Genomic DNA, 21,479 nt, shown 5'->3' with positions numbered 1-21,479 from the left:
GAAATAGCTTATAATGGAAAAAGCAGATTTGAAAGACCAAGCATTACTTAGAAATACAGTGGGCAGGAAGTAGTTTTCCTTTCCCACCCATAATCAACAGAAAGTTAAAATCATTATGTTTTTGTAATCCTTAAAATTTGGGAGGAAAAAATGAATTTGTTTACCAGTGTTTCATTTGGATTTTTACCATTTTTAGAGCCCTGTAATGGGCTCTAAATAAATTCTTGAATTGAAGGAATGCTAACAGAAGAAGTTTCTGTGATTTCAAAATATTTCACTAATTCAATGGGATTCAAGAAATTTCTTTAGAACAATTTTCTATGGAAACTGATTTTGTTCTATGTTTATAGTGAAAATGCTTGATGACACTTTTTAGAACAGTGTTAATGTAAATTTTTCTTAGGAATTTGGTATGTGTGTTGTGGTTGTCTTCATATAACCTGGGATAGGATGCATTTTGGTAGTAAAATGTCTTGTGGTTAATGAGGGCAGTTCTCAAACATCTGACTTTATGCCTTTTCTGTTACGTTTTGTAAATTTAATGACAATACAAAGGAAGGGAAGGACAGTGCGTGTGTGTGTGATAGAGCAGGTTGAAGGAGCAGAGGCGAGGTGATAGAGGGGTATGGATATTCCTTTTCCATCCACTGCCCCTGAAGTCCGTGGGGATACGAAAAAGCTGGGGAAATGTGAGGAAGGGAGGGAAAGGCAAAGGAAATGGTTGAGAAGCCTCCTGTGGGAAAGGAGGGCTTCCCAGTGCAGCTGTTTCTCATCAGCTGCTAGCCACGCCACACAGCGGCAGCAGCAAAGGGGGCTGCAGTGGGAAGGTGTCCCTCTGCCATGCTACCAGCTGGTGTGCCGGGCTGGAGGCAGCTTTCCCCAGGCCCCTCGGCAATGAGCAGGAGTATCGCCTTCCTCTGCCCACATCTGGTGGGGTGATCAATGCCTGGGAATAGCCTGTGCCTCTGGTAGCCACCACTTAGGCCTCTTCTGCTGGTACATACAAGTCCAGCATCTACAAGCCCATGGGTAGGTGACAGATCCTGCTTTCCAGAGCTGCTGGGAAGTGGGTAGGACCATGCTGTAGGGCAGGGACAAGCGGTGTATGAGAGTCCAGGAGAAAATGCTGTAAGGGCTTGCTACCTTTTTTTCCCTTCTTCCTATGGATGCCTCCTATTCTCTCACCTTTGGTTCCCAGATAACTTTCCGTGATATCCTATCCCCACTCTCAACGGCCCTTCTGCGTGAGAATTGCTGTGTGATGCAGGAACCCTGTTCAATATGAGTTATCAGTAAGGAAGTACTTTCTGACTCACAGCTGCAGAATATATGGGTCTCACGCACGTTTAAATACCTTCCAAGTTCTTGTTCTTTCAGCTATGAACATACTTAGCTTGTGCAGCTGAGCCAAAATGAAGAGAAAACTCCTTTTGAATTGTTCATTCATCTGGAGGTAGCTCATGCATACCTGGGGGAAGGGGAGAAGGGAGGAGAATTAATGAATTAAAAACAAAATTACGCAGGAGGAGGAAGTTTTTTCTAGAGGTCAGTCTTTGATGCAGTCAGCAGACCCTCTAGCACATGTTCTCTTTATATTTTAACACTAATTATGTACTGTAGTTTCTTTTCTCACACTGTATGTATTCAAAGTCGCAGAGGCTTGGGTTGTAGCTTGCGGATGGATAAATGGGAGTAGGAAATAAGGTGTTAGAATGGAGAGAAGCAAGCGGGTTTTTTTAGGCAGTTAGCTTGAAGGGTAGGGAAGCTGCATCAAAAGGTTTAAGGTTCCTGATTTGGCATGACTTCAGTTCTCCTTCATGGAATTATACTTGTGTAAATCAGACTTGAGAGATGATCTTTGTACTGGCTGTGAAACAGAGCTTCAATTCTCCTTTCTCCCACTGTCATACGGCTTGTTAATAAAAACTTGTCCTGTTTTGTTATTTATGTATTATTTTGCTTTTTTTAACATATTTGATACAATTGTACTCCAGTCATGGGCACCGAAATGACAGGTAAATGTTACCTCCTCAAAAATCCAAACGCTGCTCCCATAGTTGGTTTTTTTGTTTGTCACCTTGAATGTTCGAGTTCCATGTTGTCTGTGTGTAGCTCACCTCAAGCGGTGAAGAACAGAAATTGGTTTTGGTTATGATTTTTTTTTTTTTTTTTTTCATTCTGAGTGAGCATGATTTTTGCTGCAAAATTGTTTTTCCTTATTTACATATCTAATATTTAACAAGTTCGGTTTTACCTAATCATTCTTTGCAGTTATTTGACGTTAGCCTGCTAGTTTGCTGATACCCTGTACTGATGTCACTTAAGAAAGCGCTACCCTTATATTTCAGGCAGACTGTGGTGGTTATTCTGTGGTTCAGAGCATTGTGGTTTGCATTTGTTCACAAGTTTTTAATTTGCTTCTCATTAATTTTCATCTGATGGACCTGAGAGTTGTGAAGACTCCCTGTAGTCCATTTCTATGTGTATTAGTGAAACACCAGTTCTGTGGAGCTGTTCATTCACTTTCTGGTTGTTTCATTTCATAGCTTTCTAACTATAAAAACACACTAAAAAAAACAGTCTGTAAGCCTAAGTCATCCTGGCTGAATGCTTGTTTATTGTGGTCCCCTGTGAAAGTTTACTCTTTATTAAAAACCCTGTTTGTATCATGCTTTTGGAATGCGGTTTCACACAGTAATACTTCCACAGATGTTTCTGTATTAGGATACTGCAGTGTTCATTTGACTAACCTTGGTTTCACAACAGGACTGATGGTCGCCGCTGGTCTTTGGCTTCTCTCCCTTCTTCTGGCTATGGTACCAATACACCCAGCTCAACTGTTTCTGTAAGTATCCACTTTGCTGTGCTGGTAGATTTCTATTACATGACATATCTTCTCAAATGTAGCTTGCTTCTCTTAGGAGAAGGCAATGTAAGTTTACTGTTGATAGACTTTGAATTCGTATGGGATACAAAACTGCTTTACTTCACTGAAATAGAAGAAAACTTTAGGCAATGTGTGCTTTCCTTAGAGATATTTTCCGGCAGTGAGTAGTATTTAAGTGCCCCCTTTTGATCTGGGGGCAGTAGGAGGGGAGACATACTGCCTTATTTTAACCATATGGTAGTTAGGTATCAAGTCTTAAGTGAGGTTCCCTTGATAACAAAAAGAAAGAGAAACCACTCTATGACATGATTCATCCATCCTAGGTTAGACTGCTATCTTAAGATGGGATGAATCACGCATTTGCCTGTCTTTTTAATTTGGCAATAGTGAGATGTTAGTGCATGATAATAGGTTAGATAGTTAGCATTTTCGATGGCTATAATTAGAAGAGAAGAAGCCTTTGGGATATATAATAGGATAAATATGTCTAATTTGTTAATTTTTGCCTGTTAGAGCAATCCTTATGATGTGATCTTCTATCAGCCCCCCTGCTATGCATGTACTATCTGACTCATGACATGCACCATGGCAGTGCATGAGACCCTGCTTCAATACTTAGGAGCTAGGCAGTGGGAGAAGTAAGAATCTGTATTTTTGCACATCTTGCACACCTCTATACTGGAGAGGAAGTACTGGGTTGTGTTACAACCTGGAGCTAAGCTGTCTGTTGTGATAGTCACACCTGAGAGACTGGGGAGATAAAGCTGTGGAAGAGGCCTTCTTTGAAAATAGCAAATAGTTGGCATTTTGGCAGTTACATTCCATCTTCTGCAGTAAAGGGCTTGGTCCTTGTAGATCCAACTATGAATCTTCAAAAATTCTTTTGTATCTTTAGCCTTGTTTTTGACCTTCGGGGTTGTATCATTAACAAAAGTACTGTTTTATGAATGATACATATTGCTGGACACGTGATACCTGATTTTTTTTTTAAATGTTTCTTGTACAATTTAAGTAAGCTTTCTCTTCCCCTGGGCGTGTTGATTCTTTTGTGAAATAGCTGAGCTCCACATCCTGTACACTGATGAAACGTGACCATTTCATGTTATGATCAACTCTTATTTTATTTTTGTCCACAAAGACTTCTGGAAAGTCAAGTCAATTCATGCTGACTTCAAACCAGGTTGAGTGAGGGATTTTATGTATCTTAAGAACTGTTCCTCAGCAGCACTGATTTTTGACCTCTGCTTTCCTTCCTGTGTAGATCTTACTTTTGCCAAGGAAATTGCTTGGTTTCACATTAATTCCCTAACCACTTTCCACAGTGCATGTTTGTACACCTCTCGTTTGAACTAGATCAAATATGCTGTGCTTTTCACTTAACCTCCTTTACATCAATGTATTTTATGTCAGATAAATAATTGCCATAGCAACCCCATCATTGTTATAAGAAACAGGCTTGTGCTAGAAAGAAAATGAAAAGCTGTGTCAGAAACATATCAAAACACAATTTTAATTTTCAGTCAATACTCTCAAGCTTTTTCTTTGACATCTTCAATTTTAAAATGGTAATTCTAGTTCGTATACTTCTTTCCCACTTAAGTTTACTAACTACTGTATGTATGCTGGAATGTGGAGCAGTTTTATGTCATTTTTGCATTTCTTATGAAAAAATATAGCACTGTCATTTATGGACTTGGATATCTTAACTTCCGTAATAGACTGTTGTTGAGTTCTCCCTTGATATTTCCTGACTAGACCATGTCGTATAAATATTAAAATAGATGTCTTCTCTAGCATTGAACAAACAGTTTCTGTCTTGTGGAAAGAAAGCTGTTTTTCCAATAAATAAGTTAATTTTGTTGAGGAAACCAGCAGTAGAGAATTTGTGCCATATATTTCTTATGGTTAGCTGTTTGTTCCCCCCACCCCCAGGAATCCTCTACTGCTGATGAGCCCTGCAAAAGCACTGGGACAACCTCTGAATTTTAAGTAATTAATTTTAGCCACTATTTCTTTGCTTCTTAGTAGAGATGTTTTTCACTTTCTTTTCTACCCACTGGACAATATACGTGAATCAGAAAATGAAAGCTGGAAGTATGCCCATCTAATTGGTTTCATGTACTTTTTCAGAATCTGAAACAGCTAGCACTGTGCAACCTTCTCCTCCACATTCTTAGAAATTCGTAGAGGCAGTGAGGAACCACTTGACACACGGTAGCCTAAGTGCACATACAGAACGCTTCCTTTTCAGTGCTGGATAAATAAGACTCACATTAACCCAGAGATGTATCAACTGGAGACTAGAAACAGTTTTTACACATCACAATAGAGCACAACTTTGATCTTTACAAGCAACTGAAAGTCAAAGCAGGGGCAGAAGGGTCTGTGGTAATCACGATTATGCTCAGGTGAGTGTAGCTCACCATTTCTTCTTAGCCTGTTTTTTCTTTTTTTAATACTGAAAGTGAAGAGATTGATGGAATTACCAATTTAATGGAAGCTTGTGGGTTTAGAAGTGGTGCAAGTACCACATATACCAGTTCTCACAAAAAAGTTGAAATTGAATGAAAATATTTCCTGCTAAGATTATTTGATAGAAAAGAAAGTCTTGGTGTGTTGTATTCTTGCAAAGTTGGATCAGATCCTGCCAGTTATGAGATGCAGTTGAGATGATTGTGTGTCTTCTAGGAAAGCAAACCTATAAAAATGATAAAGTGAGAGAATACTCAGTTGCATATTTCTACCAGTAGATTATTTTCTTGGAAGCTTATTTGGATGGGGAAATAGGGTAAGGAGGTGAGGAAAGAGACTTTGGGGTTACATTAGCTGGTATTGGTTGCATATTTCTGTGTTGGAAGAACAATTTGTGTTGCCATGATGCACTGTGGTTGTGCATATTAAAAATACATTAAATCTTACGTGATTTTTGGAGCAGCTTTTCTAGAATGCCAGGAGAGCTAATTTTTTAAAGAGTTTTGCTATGAGAATTTGGATTTGTACCGAGATCAGAATTCAGACCGCCAAGAAAACGCACTCTGTGCCTGCAATGGTCCTGATGCAACTGAGAGTTGTTAGCGAAAGCAAGATTCTCCCTTTAATCCTGTTGGATCTAGACTCTGTGAGACCTTATATGAGGAAGAATGTGATACAGGTTATTGTCCTCCTGATCTTCCCAGAATCCCTTGAAGCCAAAGAGGTAGAGATTGATTTTGTAGAAATAGCCATCTGTGGCAGTCTGTATTACGAAATTTCCCTGTGCTAGAGTATCTTTTATCTTATGGAGTCTGGCTGTAGGAAATACGCCGTGAGGTTAACTGCAACTAGCTGCCATAGTGTGAGGTAAGAAGGAACTTAACTATACTCTGTGCTAAATTATGCATGGTAATGTGTTAAGGCTGAATTTCATAAATGAGTTACTGTTACTTGACAAGTTACTACCTATCGTGAACTGTGGTAAATTCTTGGTGTGCATGCTTCTTAGCCTGCAGAAAAGCAAGGTAATGCAATCTTGCTAACTTCAACTTGTTCTGATGTGATGCAGCCTTCCCACGTAGACCAGTCCTGCGCAAGTTAACCTTTCCCAGCAGTGGGTTTTCTTCTTTTTTGCTTTTAAGAGATGACTTCATGAGATCTGGTGTGATAAGTAATCCTTTCTCGAGTTCCTAGGAATTAGGATATATTCAGCCTTTACACACAAGTTGCCAGGAAATTATGAAGACTGTCTAGTTTCTGTGCTTGCCAGCCTGGATATTACCTGCTGACGTTAGCAATGTAGGGCAATGTTTGTACAGTACGAAAGTTTATTGATTTCACTCACTAGGGATGATATAGCAAAGAAGCTCTTACTGTGTTGGCCTTCAATAAAAGACCAGCCAAGCAGGGGCCTTGGTGTCCTATATGGGAAGACAGATAAGAACAATAATATGCACATGAAGATTGACATATAGAAGCAGCTCATTTTTGTGAAAAAGCCAGCTAGAGACTGAAGAGCTCCAGAAAGATGTACAAGTTTTTGGACTTCTTCCCCTTCGCAGGTAAAATAAAGGGAATGTCTACATGGTACCAAGCAGCTTTGTGCAGTCATACATGGATATTTGTGAACAAGCTATCTTGGAATCTAGTTTTGGTACCAGAAACAGTAGAGCATTTCCCTGTCTACACTCATCAGTCCAGATTAGCGAGGCTGGTTATTAATACATTGAATTATGTACATGTTCTTTACAAGGACATCAAATCCAGTTTCAAAGAAATAGTTTCAAAGTTCTACCTCCAAACATTTAGTGTGGCTCAGGTAGCTAGCTACGCTGTATAAAAGACAGTAAAATATGATAGTATGATCATCTGCACTGCTTTATGTAGTGCGGCTTTATACATGCAATTTTGCAAGGCTAGTTATTGTGGTAGCACTTCCAATTTCATACCTGTCTGTATCTTCCAATTCTATACTAAGTGGATGGTTTGAGTGTAATCCCTTTCACTTTTGTCAGCCATAGAACCTGTCTTGATAAATGTATTAAGTTCTTCCACTTCATTTTGAATGTACAGGGGTTTATAAGAAAATAGCACATGAATTTTTTCAGCAAGAATTTAGATTATATTTAATTTTATTTTCAAAAAACACCAATAATGTCTTAAATATGGATGATGAAGTACCCTCATCATGTAGATTTACAATTTGTGTTGTGGCAATAAGTTGTACTCTATGGTTATCATACTTACACTGCCCTACTCGGATAATTAATTTTCAGCAGACCCCATTTTAACTATTCTTACGTATTGGTGTGAGTTACTGACATTAGATGTCATCTTTGCCTTAGAGGAAATTTGAACTTTTGAAATGCAACTTCTGGTACTGAAGTAGGTTGTTTGTTTTTTTTTTTATACTTACTCTATATTTAGCTCATTAAGTTGAGACTAATTAATTATTCTTTAAATTGGCAGTCAGGTGTGGGAAACTAACTATAATTTTTAAATTAAATGGCTTTATTCATGAGCACTGAATATGGTCTTGAAAATGTTTTTTCACTCTGATAGAAGCTTGTGTTCTGTTCTGCTCTTGTAGTCATCCTGCTCATCCCAGGAGAAGCTACACCAGTTACCATACCAACCGACACCTGATGAACTACATTTTTTGTCTAAACATTTCTGTACCACTGAGAGCATTGCCAGTGATAACAGGTGCAGGACCACTGCAATGCGCCCTCGGTCCCGAAGTCTCAGGTGAGTTTGTCTATCTGGAAATAGGGGTTGGATCTAAATTCACATATTCTGGAGCTTCATGGTTTTGTATATTGGGGGCATTCACTATTTTTGAAATTGCTGAAGTATAATATAAGAAGTACGCATCTGAGGCTGAATCATGATTAGTCCTTTTAAATTCTTCCTCCTGGTTTTGATCATGGCTTTCTTCAGTGGTTAACATTGTAAGCTAGGTCTTAATGAAGGCAACCAACCCACATGAACTGTCTTGATGAGCTAGTCGTTATTGATCTGACTGTAGCATTGGTTCTCTTCCAGAGTTCAAACTGTTCACAGAATAAGGTCTTTATTTGCAAAACTATGTGCTCATTCATTTTCTTTAACCAAGATGAACTTCAGTTTCTTGTTTCCCAAAGACTAGGCCTCTGCATTTCATTTGCAGTGGCTGTTTGTGTAAGGTGTGTTTTATCCAAGATGAGTTTTAAACTGTCAGAATAGTTTAGGTTTGGAAAATGCAGGTGAATTTTATGGGTAAGTTTTCAAGAATTGGAAGGGGAAAAGAAAAGGAAGTACTATATTTCTAATTGTCGTATTGATCCTTTGAAAAGTTTAAAAATAGCTTCACAGGTATACAAATCTTAAGGATTGAGTTTTTTAGTGCAATATATTTTAAGTCTGCTTTTTTATTATTTTATTTTAAAATTTGTGCAGACTTGTGACAAATGTAGTTGCTACCTACATGAAACTGCACAATGATTACTAAGAAAACATTCCTGTTTCTTCATTAGAAGATTACAGATTGAAACTGTATTGTATTTATTGCCACATCTTTAATTTTTTTCAGTTTCTGTTATGCTTTTGACACTTAAATTTAAGTCTTCCATTTGAACTCACAGAATGTGTACAAATGCTCCAGGGAAAAAACAAGAGCCAAGCATTTTCAGAAAGGGGATTATGCTGCAGAAGTGTTGTGATGAAAGTAGTGCCTGCCCTGTCCTCAGTGGATTTGCCTGTGGATGTCCATAACAGATTGTCCATATCAGTTAAAGGACCCACCATTGTGATATCTTGAGACAAATTTTAGTGTTCATTTTTGCCCTTTTAGAAAACTAAAAGCCAGTTCTTCTGCTCGTGCAAGAAACCCCTATGTACATGTTATGATAAAGTCACTCTTAGAGTGGGGTCTTTTTCCTACTCCACATCTTTTAGACCAGGCTGAATGGGCCAGTGTCACCAACCCAGGAAAATCAGATGGAGATTTTTCAAAGGAATTTATAACAGACAATGAGGCTCATGATAGCAAAAAGCAGTTTTGTAGGTTAGCCGAGGCCATGGTACCTCTAATGGATTGTTTTCCTGCCAGTCTTGTGCTTTTCTTACAGGCACAATGCCCCAGCATTGGTGGAACTTACGCATATGTATGGCATTATTTGGAGGAAGTTGCTGCCTTTATCTGCTGGTCAGATTGAAAATAGTTTGGTTTGATTTTTTTTAATGATCTGTTAAAAAAAAAAAAGGAAAAAAAGGCTCATTCTTCTCAACTTTTTCACTTGCAGCTAACAGAGTTCTTGGTCAGGTATTCCTATTTTGATTGTATGTAACCTTCAAAGGGGCAGGTATAGCCATAATTAACAGTTAAATATATCTCTTTTGCCCTTCTGAGAAAAAGGTGATGTTCACAAGTGTTGCAAAACTGCCTGTATCCTGAAGTGTCATTACAAACTAAGAAAATAACATAGTTAGCAGTCAAGCACATGAAATAATCTTTAGGGCCTGGTCCGAAATAGCAGAAAGGAACCAAGTGTACCCCTGATGAGAGAATATGCCTTTCCAACAAAGCCTGTGTTGACTTTTTGTTGCAAATAAACTGTACAAAAATATAGTAACTAATTGTAGTTCATGCTGAGACAAGTTTAAAGGGGTAATTTGCCTTTCTTGCAGCCCTGGACGTTCTCCTGCCTGCTGTGACAATGAAATAATTATGATGAACCATGTCTATAAAGAAAGGTTCCCAAAGGTAATGTATTATATTTAAGATACCCAGTATCTAAATTGATAGGCTATGCAGGTTTTAAGTAAGTGATGTTTTTGTTACGGGAACTAGTGATCCAACCCTGTAATGGCTCTCATAAAGCATCACCAAGTTCTTATTAGAAGGATAAAATCACGATAAAGAAAACCCTGCTGAGAACCGGACATTCATTTGGCAAAGCTGCTGAACTGGTTTTGAAATGAATCATGTTGGTAATATATTCTGCTGATTGGAAACCGATGGTACATTTGATTTCAATAGGTGGTGTGTACTTGGGGCAAATGTATACTGAATTAGTAAACCAAAAATAGTTTCTGTTGCTAAGTCTTGTACAGCATCTGCTGATACACTGTGGCATTTATTCCTTTTCCCAAACACTCGTTATATACTTATTTCAATTGTGAAGATAAGTACACAGTTGTGGGGGTTTGACTGAGATACCAAATGAGGACATGTTGCTGTCGTGTCCAGAGGTCTGAGACACAAATGAGTTCCTAGGGGCAGGCATGTAGCTTGGAGCACTGAGCTCTTGGTTGCTCCTAGGATTTTGATGACCCCTGGAAAATACAATAAGGTAAAGCTGATACTGTTCCAAGAAGTGCCTAAAAAATATAGAAATTTCTTCATATTTCTTCATAGAAATATGAAGAGAGATTTGTTAGGATTTGCAGAGCGATTGAGCAGCAATGAGTGAAACGACCTGCTCATTTCAGTGTTTGAGATATGAACTAAGAGGTGTGGGATTACTTTTTAATAATAAAAATACCTTTAAGGTGTTTTTTAAGCATCTACAATTTTGTGAGAACCAGACAGTTGGTTCTGTAAAACAGACACTTCTAGCAACCTGCAGACACATTGGGCAGGACCTTGGAGCCTGTGGTTCTTTTAATCAGTCAATGTTCATTCAAACGCTGCCCAGTGAAATATTTTTGTGGTATAACCTGTATGAAAGGAAGGAAGAAAGATATTCTGGTCTGTAGTATCTGCAGTTTTAGCAGAACAAAGTAGACCCCCATGAGTTTTTTGGTTTGGTTTTTTTCATTATTTTGACTTGGACTTAAAGTTTTACAGTCATGGGCGTTCCTTTAGTTCTGTTTAGTGATCATCACAAGATTGGTGCACAGTTAATCACCAGTGGCAGACAAAGCAGAGGATCTCCATAATGGAACAGTAAGGCTGTTGCTTTTCTGGACTGGTAATGTGGGGAAACATCATCTTTCACTTTGCGTTTCTGTTTCCTTGCTTTTTTGCATTCGTCATTCCACGCATTCTGGCTAGGTAACTTCTTAGGCAGGAAGTGTCACAGAATCAGAAATAAACTTTGAGGCTGTTAGTTTCATGTAAAGCTGATTTAGCGTATTGTGTATCTGTTTGTCTATAGGCCACAGCTCAGATGGAAGAGAAGCTTCGGGACATTATAACAAATCATTCTCCAGAGAATGTCCTTCCCCTGGCAGATGGAGTGCTCAGTTTTACCCACCATCAGATCACAGAACTGGCTCGAGATTGTTTGGATAAATCCAACCAGGGCCTCATCACGTCACGATACTTCCTTGAATTACAGCAGAAATTAGACAAATTGCTACAGGAGGTATGAGCCATGAGACTACTGCTATGTTTGCTTGAAAAATTGTTTAAATCTGTTTGCGTAAGAGTTGTTGTCTTGAAATAATCATGATTGTTCACTCAAGTAATTGTCAAAGTGGTATTCGTAGCAGTTTTAGTCTACATAATGACCACTACAAGGACTGTAAGGCATCCTAGTGTACTAGTCTTGAATAGATGGGTTGTAAAGATTTCAGAAACAGCATTTTGTCATGCCATGCAAGTTACAAATTGCTTACAGGAGTGTGTGCTTAAGCCCTAAATGAGGAGGCTTGCTATTCCATTTACTGTGGATAAATGAGGAAACATAAACACTTTCCACTTTATGACCCTACTAATTGCCTGCTGTGTTGAGAAAGTAGACAGCAACCCTTAGCTTTCCATTAGCTAGAGGTTATTTAATTATTTAAATATTTTTAATATTCCTTTAATAGTTAAACTGTTTATTAACAGAAATAATGTCATTTCTAAAAGTGTTGAAACTTCCATAGAATAATCAACTAAATGAATTAAGAAGAACTTGGAACTTGACAAAATAAATGCGCTATGACATATGCAGTTTATGAATGTATCATTTTTTAAAACAATGAGTACAGCATGTAATGTACTCATTTGTTTGTGTGGGATTTGATAGCACATTATGAGCCAAAGTTAATGTGATAGACCAGCAGATTTGATACTGACTTGAAATTTTCTAACTGCAATGTTAAGGTACCATGCCTGTCTTAATTTATGTCTTTTCTTCTGCTTTCTTTTGAATGCACAAGCAGTTGCTAAAGGTTTTGGTTGACTTTTTTTTTTCCTGTGCTGCTTTTTTGCTAACTTCTATTCAGTAAATAGGTTTTCTGCAACTACTGTATTTTGAACTTTTTCTCTTCATAAAGCAATGCAAAACTTAAGACATCAGTGATTTATTTCTGGATTATTGAAACACTATTTTTTAAACAGAGAAAATACAAAGAGCTTGCTTACTAGTCAAAAGGAAGTTTGAACTAGTGACCTTCTTGTGAAATGCTCACATTTTTACGATGCCAAAGTGCAGGCAGAGTTGGCCAGTTGACTGGAGATATCTGACTGTGAATTATGTTATGGAAACACGTGTTAAGGAAACATGTCTGTGCTAAGATTCGCTGAACCACTGTTAACGCTGTTAATCACTGTTAACAATATATCCCTTAAAATGGCTACACAGTAAGTAGAGTTTAGAGTACATGTTCACTCATTCACTTAACATCCCCCCCACCCAAAACCCACTAAAAAAAACCACTCTAGCAAGTTATTTTCCAATCTGCATATAAAGCAGTGCATTATTAAAAAAACACTGAAACACTCATTTTTGGCATGTTCTATGATGCTAATTATTCATTACATAAAAATTTTCCTGTTCTGCAAAAACATAATACCTTAAAATACTCAGACTTAACTTTTGAGTCAACTGCATAATACCTGTTAGTAGCATAATATGAAAGTAAGAAAACTTTCTCTTTGCACAACTCAGTTATGGGGACTCAGTTGTGCTTTGGATTCATGTGATTCATTTGTTGTCAATTCCCAGCTGTGACGTTCAGTAGAAAGCTACATCTCCTACTGCTACTTGGCACATTGTGATTACTTTGCATAACCAGGGGTAGACTCCCTTGAGGTTTGAGCAGCTTGCTTCAGCCAACATTTTTATAATTCTAAGGTCAAGGTCAAGTGGACCTGAATGCTTTGCTGCTTCATCCCTCTTAAATGTAACATGTATTGAGTCTTTTGTTCACATACTCACCTGAGTGTTCACAAAACTGTACAAAGGTGCTTTAAATTTTGCTGGTGATTAAAATAGGCAGGTGTTCTGTTTACAAAAGTTTTCTTTGGACTTGGTTGACAGTGTGCAGAACACGAATGCTTGTGTCCAATTAAGGTTCTTCCAAAACTTATTGCAGAGTGCTAGATGGTATTTGTGCCTTTTTCTTTTTTCCTTCTCTAAACTTCACAGATTAATTCTTGTCAGATATCTGGTGTTTTTTAAAGTCGGAGTGCTTATATTAAGAGCAATATGTAGCTTCATATTTTCGTAGGTGTTTTTTAACTTCAAAAAATACAAGATATATGTTATATGAAAAGTACTTATTTGTCCATACTACTCACTATTTAAATGTTAGTTTCTTAATGCTCTTTGTGGTTTTGAATAAGCAAGAGATGATGAAAAAATTAAGTCTACAGTTTCTACTATTCAGATCAAAGAAATGCTTTGGTATTTGAGTGAATGGCTATTAGTATATTTTAATCAGAAGGAGAATAATACCATTTCTTTGCGTTCATTAGCATCCTTAAATTATATAATTTCTTCTTAGAGGGGAACATTGGAAAGAAATTTGAAATGCAGTTGAGACCATTGTGCAAATGTTATCAAACCTTCTAGAAGTATTTTTTCTGTATGTATTCTTTTATAGCATTTTCCCCCCCTTTGTTGTAATCTCTGTAGAACTGTGGCAGGTTGATCTTGGCTGGACACCAGGTGCCACCAAGATGCTCTATCACTCCCCTCCTCAGCAGGACTCAGGGGGAGAAAAGACAACTGAAAAAAACTTGTGGGTTGAGATAAAGGCAGTTTAATAAAGCAAAAGTAAAGACCGTGTGTGGAAGCAAAGGAAAACAAAGGATTTATTCTCTACTTCCCATCAGCAGGCGATGTCCAGCCACTTCCCGGGAAGCAGGGCTTCAGTATGCATAGGGGTTGCTGTGGAAGACAAATGTCGTAATAATGAATGCTTCCCCTTCCTCCTCCTTTCTCTTAGCTTTTATTGTGGAGCAGACGTCATATGGTATAGAGTATCCCTTTGGTCAGTTTGGGTTAGCTGTCCCAGCTGTGCCCCCTCCCAAGATCTTGCGCACTCCCAGCCTACTGGTGACGGGGGGGAAATGTTGGAGAGACAGCCTTGATGCTGTGCAAGCAGTGCTCGGCAGTAGCCAAAACACTGGTGCGTTATCAACACCTTTCTAGCTACCAATACAAAGCACAGCACTATGAGTGCTGCCATGGGGAAAATTAACTCCATCTCAGGCAGACCCAATACAGTCTCCACCCCTTATTCCATATCATTTGTGTCATGCTCAGGTCCCACATAATTTAATACATACATACATATATATATATATCTTCTAACCATTCCGTTGTATTTAATTCTCATCACTGAAATCCCTTTTTACCCACACTTACAACTTAAACTAAGTGCTTAAACCATCTTTATACCCAACATAAAGATTTATAAATTCTCATTAACCACTATACCCTGTCCTTTAACAGATAGATATTACTCTTCCGTTCCATGGGCTTCCTCCACTCCTCCAGAAGTTCACAAACAGGCTATGACTTACGCCCCAGCTGTCAAGATGGGTGCTCAGGACAGGAGAAGCAGTATGTTTGATTGTTGGGCACCAACACTGGCTTGGTTTGAGTCATCGTTGCACTCATCTGGTTCCTTGCAAAACTCACTCTTCGTCGGTTCAGGTCATTCCTGCTACATTACTTCCTACAACATACAACTCACATCACAGATTATTTTTCCCCCAAGGTTAAATCTCCTTGAGGCACTCACCGGGTCTCCCTATCCTTCTGCATTACCCACCAACCAAGTGCACCCAGATCCTTGAGCAAAGACAATCCCACAAATGGGTTTGCCTTTTTCTATGGGAAGAGCAATCCACACCGCCTTGCCCAGCCACTTTCCTGTGTGCACTGTGGGGACCTTATCTCCTCCTACAGTATGTAGGGATTTTGTTTGGGCAGGACCAGGACAGTTAGCAGATCTTCTGGTGTTAACCAGCCAAGTGGCTTCTGCTAAATTTGTATCCCAATGCTTCCACGCCCCATTGCCCAACGCTTTCAACATGGTCTTTAACAGTCCATTACATCTCTCAATCTTTCCAGAGGCTTGTGGGTGATAGGGGATGTGATATACCCACTCAATGCCGTATTTCTTTGCCCAGAAGTTTATGAGGTTATTTCGGAAATGAGTCCCATTGTCTGATTCAGTTCTTTCTGGGGTACCATGTGGCCACAAAATTTGCCTTTCAAGGCCTAAGATGGTGTTTCAGACAGTGGCATGGTTTACAGGGTATGTTTCTAGCCAACCAATAGTTGCTTCCACCATGGTAAGTATGTAGCGCTTGCCTTGGCGTGTTCGTGGCAGTGGTCCAATATACTCAATTTGCCAGGCCTCGCTGTATCAAAAACCCAGCCACCGCCCTCTTTTCCAGGGAGATTTTACTCTTGTGGCTCACTTAATTTGCAGTACCTTTCACATTCACAAGTGACCTGTGTGATGGCTTCCATGGTCAGGTCCACCCCTTGATCATGAGCTCATCTTTATGTTGCGTCTCTTCCTAGATATCCTGATGTTTCTTGGGCCCATCGAGCTACAAATAGCTCACCCTTATGCTCCCAGTCCAGATCCTCCTGAGCTACTTCAATTTTGGCAGCCCTGTCTACATGTTCATTGTTTCGATGTTCTTTAGTGGTGTGGCTTTTGGGCACATGAGCATCTATGTGACATACCTGTAGAGCCATGTTTTCCCCCTGGGCAGCAATGTCCTGCCACAATGCAGCAGCCCAGATGGGTTTACCCCTGTGCTGCCAATTGGTCTTCCACTGCTGTAGCCACCCCCATAGAGCATTAACCACCATCCAGGAGTCAGTATAGAGATAGAGTACTGGCCACTTCTCTCGTTCAGCAGTCTCTAGGGCTAGTTGGATGGCTTTCATTTCTGCAAACTGACTTGACTCACCTTCTCCTTCAGTGACCTGAACAACTTGTCATGTGGGACTTCATACAGTGGCTTTCCACTTCTGATGGTTTCCTACCACACGAAAGGATCCATCAGTAAACAAAACATAATGCCTTTCATCTTTTGATAACTCATTATATGGTGGTGCCTCTTGGGCATGAGCCACCTCCTCAGGCAGCGCTCCAAAATCTCTGCCTTCTGGCCAGTCCATGATCTCTTCCAGGATTCTTGGGTGGCTGGTTTTCCCCAGCTGAACTCGTTGCATGATCAATGCTACCCACTTACTCCATGTAGCACTGGTTGCGTGATGTGTAGAGGGGATGTTTCCTTTGAACATCCAGTGTAGCATGGGCAATCGCGGTGCCAAGAGGAGATACGCTTCTGTACCAACAACTTCTGAAGCAGCTCGAACCCCCTCATATGCTGCTGGTATCTCTTTTTCAGTCAGGGTGTAGTGGGCTTCTGATCCTTGATACCCCTGGCTCCAAAACCCTAATGGTCGACCTCTGGTTTCTCCTGCTGTTTTCTGCTGGAGGCTCCAGGTGAGACTATGCTTCCTGGCTGCAAGGTAGAGTACATTTTGCACAGCTTGTCCTGTCCGGACAGGCCCAAGAGCTGCTGCATGAGCTGTTTCCTGTTTGATATGCTCAAAGGCTTGTTGTTGCTCAAGGCTGCACTCAAAATAGTTCTTCTTTTGGGTTACTCGATAGAGAGGGCTCACAAGCTGACTATAACCTGGATTGTGCATTCTCCAGAACCCCACAAGGCCTAGGAAAGCTTGTGTTTCCTTCTTGTTAGCTGGTGGAGACATAGTTGTTACCTTGTTGACCACATCCATAGGTACATGACAGCATCCATCCTGCCATTTTATTCCCAAGAATTGAATCTCCTATGCAGGTCCCTTGACATTGCTTTTCTTTATGGCAAAACCAGCTTTCAGAAGAATCTGAATTACTCTTTTTCCCTTCTCAAACACTTCTTTTGCCTTGTTTCCCCACACGATGATGTCATTGATGTATTGTAGATGTTCAGGACATCCCCCTTTTCCAGTGCAGTTTGGATTAGTCCATGACAGATGGTGGGGCATTTTTCATTGTCTTCCTTTCCACATGTACCTTTATATGGAGCCTCTCTGCAAGTATAGGGGTTTTTTATATCCATATTTCATTGTTGTTTTAGTATGACGTGACCATAGGAAATCAGTATCAATTTGGCAAGGACGTTGCTTATGTTTATTACTATTACTTAGGTCAGTTTTCATTTCATCCTAAAATTATTAACAAATTCAGACACAACTGTGCATGTAGAGTGATGTGTGTTGCATTGAAATGTAGTCCCTTTTGAAAAACTGATGGTAATACTACTGTGTAAGTTTAAAAAAAAAAAGTAGTAGGTATTATGTCCATTGTAGGCAGTTTTATTTTGTTGTTACAGTGTTAGAATTGTACAAATGGGATTACTTCAATTTGAAATTACAGTGTTGCTCAAATCCTTGTTTTTTCTGCTAGCATCTTGACACTGACGTGCTGTTTGTCTCAAGTACATGCTTCAAGCCCTCAAAGGTGTCCCAAATGTCATATATACTTTCCTGAGTAGTGCATCGAATGGAGTTTGTTTTATTATCACTTTACTTTTATCTTTTAGGCTCAAGAGCGATCAGAGAGTGGAGAAATGGCATTTATTAAGCAACTTGTCCGAAAAATCCTGATAGTTATTGCTCGTCCTGCTCGCTTACTGGAATGCCTGGTAAGGTCGTGCTTGCTAGAAGTAGATTTTTCACTTGCTAGTGTAGGAAGGTTTCTGGCTTAGTATTCAAGGACCTTTACAATCGTTTTTTGAAACATGTCAAACAATGGGGTAGGGCTTCATCGTTGGTGGGATCCTTTCTGCTTTTATTTCAGGAACATGGGACTGGCAGGGACCTCCTGCGGTTGTGTTTGGTTCCCTGCTATTGCAAATACTATGTTATAGAATCCCTTTCATCAACTGAGGAAGCTGCAGTTCGAAACCAGTTGGGTTTTTCTGTTGTTTTGTTAGGCTTTCCTATTCCTTGGGAAGACTGTTTGGAATTGTAATTGCTTGGTGGTTTTCCCGTTGTTGTTGTTCTTCTTCTTCTTACGTGTTTCATAATTTTGTTTCACTCAACAGCTGCCAGAGCTTTAAGCAGCTTGGTCAGCTCTGCAGTACCTGATCCGGGGGGAACAGCAGCAGAGGAATTAGGGTATCTGGATATACAGATAGTCGGGAGTTATTCTGGGGACCAGAAGGAGCAGAAGAGTTAACTTATTTATGCGTGAGCATAGCACTGATGTTACCAGACTAGGCTAGCTTGTGCGAGGCCATGTGGGCGTGTTTCTGCTTTGCCTGCCCATGCTGTGGGAGCTGGGATGGCTCAGGTGCAGGAAGTTGCTCCTACGCACAGAGCCAATGTGCTTCAGTTGTGCAGTGGAACTAATAAACCCTCGCAGAACACAGTGTACTCAGGAGGACGGCATAGACACCCAAATACCATGTAAGAGCCAGCCTGAGTCCAACAGGCCTGGCAGGCAGCCCGAGCTGACTTTGCTGAGCCACTCTGCTTGCCAATACCAGGGTCATAGTGTTGATGCTGCATACAGCTATTTGAGGCTGGCAAGGCTTATGTGGGAGCCACTAACCTGCTGCTAGACTCAAGTTATGCCTGAAAGTGTCATAACTGCAGTTGCATGGCACTGAATCTGAGCTAGTAAGTCTTTCCAACCTGATTTTGGCTCTGTGCTGTGTCTCTTCATCTGTGGCACAGTTAATCCACAACCTGGCTTGTTGAGCCATGAGCATTTTGAGAGCTGCCTCTGTTTTGTTTTGGAAACACCATGTCTCAGTGTTCCCAGCTGCAGTTTGTTCATGATTTGCAGTTCAGAAGGAATCTAAAATAAGGTATGTGCTCTGAGTCAGCATGAAAGAGATGTTTAAAAAAAAAAAAAAGATAGGCTTTAGAGAAGAGGATGCCTTAACATGTCCTGCCTCTGCCATTGAATCCAAACTTGCGTTAGTCCTTCGCCCTGAACCCTGAAATGCTCATTCTGTATCTAGTGTGATCTTTGCTGCTCCATTCCAAGGGTTCACATAATCTTTCTCCACCTCTTCACCCAGTTTCTCGTACAATGTCTTGTTTTCCCTCTGATCTGTGTCCTTCTCTATCATCACACATCCAGAAATGCCCTTAAATACATCCTGTGGGCTGACAGACCGAGGCTTCTTTATGATGCTTTGTCCTTCGCTCCCATGCTTGCTGGCTCTCTCCCACCTACCCCTGACAAAGACAGTGTCATCATTGTCTTTTAGCTTTTTAATTCAGGTACTCTCCTGGTGACCTATTTGCCCATTAGTTCATTCTCCCTAAATGCTAAGTTCTATAGCTAGCTAGTCCAAATCTCCATTCGCTTAGTTCCCAGTTTCTGCCCCTGGGATTTTATTCTAGGCTAGTTGTGCTGCCTTACCACACCAGGCAGAGCTGTTGTGCATCCTGTATCCCTCCTTTTGCTGGGCCTGCTGATGCGAGTGGAAGGACAGTGTTGCGAGGCCAGGAGATGACTGTGTCTCGTAGTTGAGAATTTCAGAGCAGCAATTGCAGAGTAAGCCAGCACAGCTTCCTTAGAGTGCTCTTACTTCAGACAGGATCTTTAGGAGATTTAAGCTAGAATGTAACAATTCTGCACAGTACGTTTCTACGGAGGCAGGTAGCTTGAACAAATTTAGGCATACTGTCACAAAACAATACATTTCTCATGCAAGAAGGTGTTAAGCCTACTCCGTAAACATCACTGGAATCATGTAATCTTACAGAAACAATATTGTTGTTTTTCCATAGCGTCCCTCTGGAAATTTTTGAATAATATTGGCTGATATTTTAGAATGTCTGTCTGAAATAGATAGTAGGTATGGAAAACTTCAGCCTCTGTAAGAAAGGTCATAGCATTGTAGGAAATAAATCCAGCAGTTCTGTCATGAGAAGTTTCAGATACTGTGCAGTAATGCTGTCAGTTTTCTGATGGTGATCTTGGCTCAGGTGTTCATGGTATGTGAATTCCTGTTTTTATTCATTTGATAATCATATGAACAAAGCTTTTGCAGTTTCATATGTGCCAAGAGCTACTGCCAAATATTGAAAGATTTTTCTCCATTTGTACATGGAAAATGAAACACAGAGTTGGAAGTACACATCAGAAAATAAATTTGTGGCTTCTAATTATTTGCACATGTGTATGTATATATGTATGTGTGTGTGTGTATTTAGATAGATATATATACACACACACACACACATATTCATATGATTAAAAGTATCTGTTTTGAAATTACCTTGACTTACTAGCAAGCGGAGAAGCTGTATATCTGCCACTGCAGCAGGTAAGGAGATGATGATGTTTTCATGATGAAGGTAGATAGGATGTCTTGGCACATATCATCATGTTGTTGTGTTCTTCAGTGCCAAGGAGTAACATATAAGAGATACAGCTGGAGACAGCATGTCAGATGAGGAGAGTAAGGCTAAAACAGCATGTAATGCTTAGTTACTCTATTCAGATTTTTAGGCAGTTTAGCAGCATCCTGAGACTTTGAGCTAAATAAGAGAGTTTGGGCAGTTTATGGGTTTGTGGTAAATCCTTTGGAGTAGGCTGGAGGTGGTGAAAATTGTTTCATGACAAATAAAAAACTAAGATTGTTTCCACAAGACTGAAAATCCCAAAGACGTTTCATTTTAGACGCGCTGCAACTCCTACTGGTAGCCACAGCAGTTTGGATGCTTCCAAAATGAAACGTGATACCTAATTTCTCAAGCTATCTTCCAGGTTGGGACGTTGAGTTCCCAAGTCCTGGGTAGCCTGAGGAGCTAGGACAAGAGCCTTGTGACCCAGCATGCAGACTAAAGCCCTGTGGAGTTATGCAGGCCACGAAACGACCAGCAGGGAAGCTAACTAGCTCAGCAGTCTGGCTGGCTTCCGC

General features: G+C 39.9%; 1 protein-coding gene across 3 annotated transcripts in view; it reads left to right on the top strand.

Moving 5' to 3' along the window:
* Nucleotides 1–21,479, top strand: part of LOC103893370 (microtubule-associated serine/threonine-protein kinase 4) — a 175,890-nt gene that overhangs the window by 105,605 nt on the left and 48,806 nt on the right. For 2 of the 3 annotated variants that reach the window (XM_019470260.1, XM_009272469.1), the window contains exons 4-9: nt 1,995–2,015; nt 2,767–2,845; nt 7,950–8,107; nt 10,028–10,103; nt 11,500–11,709; nt 18,138–18,239. In XM_019470260.1, coding sequence (XP_019325805.1) covers nt 1,995–2,015; nt 2,767–2,845; nt 7,950–8,107; nt 10,028–10,103; nt 11,500–11,709; nt 18,138–18,239 — 646 coding nt within the window. The remainder of the gene's footprint in view (nt 1–1,994; nt 2,016–2,766; nt 2,846–7,949; nt 8,108–10,027; nt 10,104–11,499; nt 11,710–18,137; nt 18,240–21,479) is intronic. The other variant, XM_019470261.1, reaches the window with a different exon arrangement.

This window comes from Aptenodytes forsteri, unplaced genomic scaffold (genome assembly GCF_000699145.1).
Source record: "Aptenodytes forsteri isolate BGI_AS27 unplaced genomic scaffold, ASM69914v1 Scaffold92, whole genome shotgun sequence".
NCBI classification, from domain to species: Eukaryota; Metazoa; Chordata; class Aves; order Sphenisciformes; family Spheniscidae; genus Aptenodytes; species Aptenodytes forsteri.
This window is presented reverse-complemented; position numbering and strand designations above follow the sequence as displayed.